We start from the raw sequence: 5,000 nt of genomic DNA, 5'->3' as shown, positions 1-5,000 counted from the left end.
AATATATCGTAACCGAAAAGATATACAAATCTTAAAAGTAAATCACCCCCTGTCAAAAAAAATTCTCCCAAAGTAAAACAACCCGATAATCACAGACTTGTAAAATTACCGTGATAAGCTGATTAGAATGTGCAAAAAATGAAGTCCCCCCAATTTCGCAAGCTCTTGAGGGTGTCAGCGAACCAGATCCGAGGCCACCGAGAGCATATGCTGCACGAGCTAATACTGGATAAAACCCATCCTTTCCCCTGCTTTAAGGGCCCGGATAAGGGTAATGTTTATGTATTGGGGAAAAAGTGTGTTTTATGAAATCGCATTTTTCCCTTTATAGAATTTGCACGATAAGTCACGAAAGGGGCAAAGGGACTTTTAATGTGTTTAATGATTTCCCTTTCCTCCCTACAGAATACACACAGCTGAAGGGCTACTCGCTTCCCCCAGAAGCAACGACTTCAGCAAACATCTTCCCATCTTTACTCTGGACGATTTAATCACGGGGGGTCCCCAAAGGGCCCTGACCCCCCTACTTGGCCCAAAAAGCCCGCTCTCTCCAGCTCTCGCCGCAGTTGAGAGCGGGCTGTCCTCCGAAGGTCAGCAGTACTCCCTTGGGCGCTCTGATTTGTTACCTGAAGTAAATGGGTAAGATTAAGTTCTCTAAGTTGGTTTTTTTTTCTTCTAAAACGCATTAACGGGGTTCCTTCGTCTGAAAATAATAATAAAAAAGAGACCTACTTTTTACAGAAAAAGTGATCACACAAAAAAAAAAATTTAGAGGTTCTCCTTACCTCTCAAATACAAGCCGTTATAGGTAAAAAAGTCACTTTTTCAGCAGACCCTTTCTTGTCTGGCGGGAGCGATGTTTGGATTAATAGAACGGACTCGATGCCTTCTTCTTTTTCATTTTTCCTTTTGATTTGGGCCTTTTTTGGGGAACCTGAATAAATAAAAAAATATTCAAAAATTAAATTTCCCCCCCAAAAGGAAAAAAAAAAACCCTAAAAAACCCCAAAAACCCTTTTGGCCCAAAAAAACGCCCCAAAAGCTTTCCCCCCTCCGGGGCCCCCTTTCCCTTAGGGGCCCCCCCCCAGGTTGAAAAAAAAGGGGGGGGGGGTTTTTTTTTTCCTGCCCCCCTTTTTTTTTTCCCCCCCAAAAAAAAAGGTCACCCCCCCAAAGGGTTACCTTTTTTTTTTTTTTTTTTTTTTTTTTTTTTTTTTTTTTTTTTTTTTTTTTTTTTTTTTTTTTTTTTTTTTTTTTTTTTTTTTTTTTTTTTTTTTTTTTTTTTTTTTTTTTTTTTTTTTTTTTTTAAAAAAAAATTTTTTTTTAAAAAAAAAAAATTAAAATAAAAAATAAAAATGGGAAAAAATTTAAAAAAATTTTAATTGTTTTTTTTTTAAAATTTAATTAAAAATTTTTTTTAAAAAATATAAAAAAAACATTTTTTTTCGGGGGGGTAAAAAAAAATTTTTTTTTTCCTTTTTATTAACCTCAATTTTAAAAAAATTTTTTTTTTCTTTTTTTTTTTTTTTATTAATAAAAATTATTTTTTTTAATTTTTTATTTTAAAAAAATAAAAAAAAATAAATTAAATATAAAATTAAATTTATAAATAAATATAATTTTTAAAATTAATATTAAATTTTTTTTTAAATAATAATTATAATAATGATAAGATCAATTTATATAAATAATTAATATATTAATAATATAAATATATTTAAAATTAATTATATATATATTTAGAAAATAATATATATATATATAGTAATATATATATATATAATTTAATAAAATATTATATTTTCCATATATAAAAATATATAATCTAAATAATATAAATAAAAAATAATAACAAAATATATATATATTAAATATAATATATATATATATAAATCTATATATATATATAAAATTTCTATATATATATATTTTATACTATATTATAATAATATATATATTATATATATTTATATATGTTTTATATATATATAATATATTTAATTATATATATAAATATTATATATATAATATTTTAATAATAGCTATTTATATACTATAGATAGTATTATATATATATTATATATATAATATAAAAATATATATTATTATATTATATATATATATATATATATATAAATAATTATCTTTATATATAATATAATATATATATATATATATAATATTTTATTTATATATTATATATATATATTTATATAATATATATATATAATAATATAATATATATATATTATTATATATAAAATATATTTATATATATATATATATATTATTATATTATATATATATTTTATAATATATATAATTATATATATATATAATTTATCTATATTTATATATATATTATATATTTATTATAGATATATATATTAATTTATATTATATTATATATTTATATATCAATATATATAATATATTATAAATAATATTAATTATTATTAATATATATTATATATAAAAAATTTATATCATATATAATTATATATTATATATTAATTTATATATATATATTATATATATCTTAATATATATATATATAATATAAATATTTTTATATATAATTTATATATATATATAAATATATTTTATCAATAAAATTATATTTATATAAATTTATATATATATTATATAAATATAAATATATATATATATTATATATATATTTATATATATTATAATATATTATATTATTATAAATAATTTATATATTTAAATTATTTATATATTTTATAAATATATTATATTTATATATTATATATATTAAAATATTTTATATATATATAATATTATATTATTTTTATATATTTATTTTCTATTATATATATTATAAAATTTTATATATTATTTTAATATCTATATATATATATATATTTATATATATATATATATATTTATTTTATTATATATATATTATATATTTATTTATTTAATATTTATTATTAAAATATTTATATATATATATTTTATTAAATATATTTTTTATATAATTATTATATATTTTATATATTTTAAAATTATTGTATATATATATAGATTATTATATATTATATTTATATAATTAATAATTAAAATTATACTTATATATAATCTATAAATATTAATATTTTATATTATATATATTTATAATATTTATATTATTATATATTAAATATTGATAATTATATATATATATATATTATATCTATATAATTTTATCATATATATATATTAAATTATTATATATTTATATTATATATATATTTTAATAATAAAATTATATTAAATATATAATATATTATAAAAATATATATATAATAAAAATATATATATTATTTTATATTTTATATTTATTTATATCTATTATTATATATTCTATTATTTATATTATTATATATAAATATATTATTATATATATATATTTATTTTATATATATTATTTATATATTCTATATTTTATAATTTTCTAAATAAAATTTAATATTTCTATGTTTATTCTATATTCTAATATATTTTATATATTTCTATATATATATTTATATATATATTTCTATATTATATAATATATATATAATATATATATTTTATATATATATATAATGAAATATATATATAAAGTGTTCTTTTACATAAGTGCATAAATTAAGTCGTTCATATATATAATATGTCTTGTAATCTGACAGGCCCCTCCCAGACTTTACCCAGGCAAAATGTGGCGAGTTCCCAATAAGGTCCTTATCTTGGGTCCGGAGCCTTTCCATTGGCAGGCTGAGAATTTGATTACTCTGTAAGTATTTACATAGTTACAGTACTTTATATCGTACTGGATATCGCTGCGATTTCGATTAAATTCGTAATGTTTACCCTGCATTTGAGATTACTGATATTTTTTTATTATTCAGGTTCACAGGCAATCAAAGCAATGAAAGAAGAAGGCATCGAGTCCGTTCTCATTAATCCAAACATCGCTACCGTCCAGACAAGCAAGGGTCTTGCTGACAAAGTGTACTTTTTACCTATAACGGCTTCGTATGTTGAGCAGGTAAGGAGAACCTCTAAGATTTCTTTTTTTGTAGTGACTCACATTTCTGTAAAAAGTAGGTCTCTTTTTTATTATTATTTTCAGACGAGAGGAATCCGTTAATGCGATTTAGAAGAAGAGAAAACCAGACTATAGAGAACTTAATCTTACCCATTTACGTTCAGGTAATCAAATCAGAGCGTCCAGACGGAGTACTGCTGACCTTCGGAGGACAGACCGCTCTCAACTGCGGCGTAGAGCTGGAGAGAGCGCGTTTGGCCAAGTATGGGGTCGGGGTTTCCTTTGGGACGCCCGTGACTTCAATCGTCCAGAGTGAAGATAGGAAGATGTTTGCTGAAGTCGTTGCTTCTGTGGGAGAGCGAGTAGCTCCTTCAGCTGCTGTGTATCTGTAGAGGAGGTAAGGATATTCAACCCCATTAAAAGTCCCTTTGCCCCTTTCTGTGACTTATCGTGCAAATTCTATCAAGGAAAAATGCGATTTCATATAAACACACTTTTTTCCCCAAGTAACATAAACATTATCCTTATCACAGGCCTTAGAAGCAGCGGAAAGGATAGGTTCCGTATTAGCTCGGCGCATATGCTCTCGGTGGCCGGATCTGGCTTGCGACACGCCTCAAACTTTGGGAAAATTGGGGGGACTTTAGCTTTTGCACTTCTAACAGCTTAATCGGAAGTTTTACAAGTCTGTGCAATTATGAGGTGTAGCTTACGTTGTGGGGAATTATTTTGACGTTTTGGGGATTTTACTTTTTTGATTTGTTCTTTTTAGGTTTAAAGATTATTAAATTTTTATTTGGGTTTTATTTTATTAACTGTAATTTTGCATATATGACTGCAATGCACGTATATCCTTAATTGTACTGAGAGAAGACATTTAAATTTTTAGATACGCCTTTTTTTCCTTTTTTCTTTTTGGGGAATTTTTCAAAATCCCGGGGGGGGAATATAATTTTTAAATTTTAAA

At 22.5% G+C, this 5,000-nt stretch overlaps 1 protein-coding gene across 1 annotated transcript; it reads left to right on the top strand.

The window, feature by feature from the left end:
* The first annotated feature begins 3,885 nt into the window (after positions 1–3,885).
* Positions 3,886–4,703, top strand: LOC119569684 (CAD protein-like). The gene is made up of 3 exons (XM_037917744.1): positions 3,886–4,033; positions 4,198–4,421; positions 4,541–4,703. Exons 1-3 carry the CDS (start codon positions 3,914–3,916, stop codon positions 4,701–4,703), a joined length of 507 nt encoding a protein of 168 aa, XP_037773672.1. The 5' UTR covers positions 3,886–3,913.
* The last annotated feature ends 297 nt before the right edge of the window (positions 4,704–5,000 follow it).

The sequence above is a fragment of the Penaeus monodon genome, unplaced genomic scaffold, assembly GCF_015228065.2.
Source record: "Penaeus monodon isolate SGIC_2016 unplaced genomic scaffold, NSTDA_Pmon_1 PmonScaffold_17986, whole genome shotgun sequence".
Classification (NCBI taxonomy): domain Eukaryota; kingdom Metazoa; phylum Arthropoda; class Malacostraca; order Decapoda; family Penaeidae; genus Penaeus; species Penaeus monodon.
Note: the sequence above shows the minus strand (reverse complement) of the source record. Positions and strands in the feature narration are given on the sequence as shown.

Bases quoted from the DNA above. Each gene is read 5' to 3' on its own strand.
- LOC119569684 (XM_037917744.1), top strand. From the start codon at position 3,914: ATGAAAGAAGAAGGCATCGAGTCCGTTCTCATTAATCCAAACATCGCT. The intron at 4,034-4,197 runs GTAAGGAGAACC...ATTTACGTTCAG, and splicing joins CGGCTTCGTATGTTGAGCAG to GTAATCAAATCAGAGCGTCC. The intron at 4,422-4,540 runs GTAGAGGAGGTA...TTTTTCCCCAAG, and splicing joins CCTTCAGCTGCTGTGTATCT to TAACATAAACATTATCCTTA.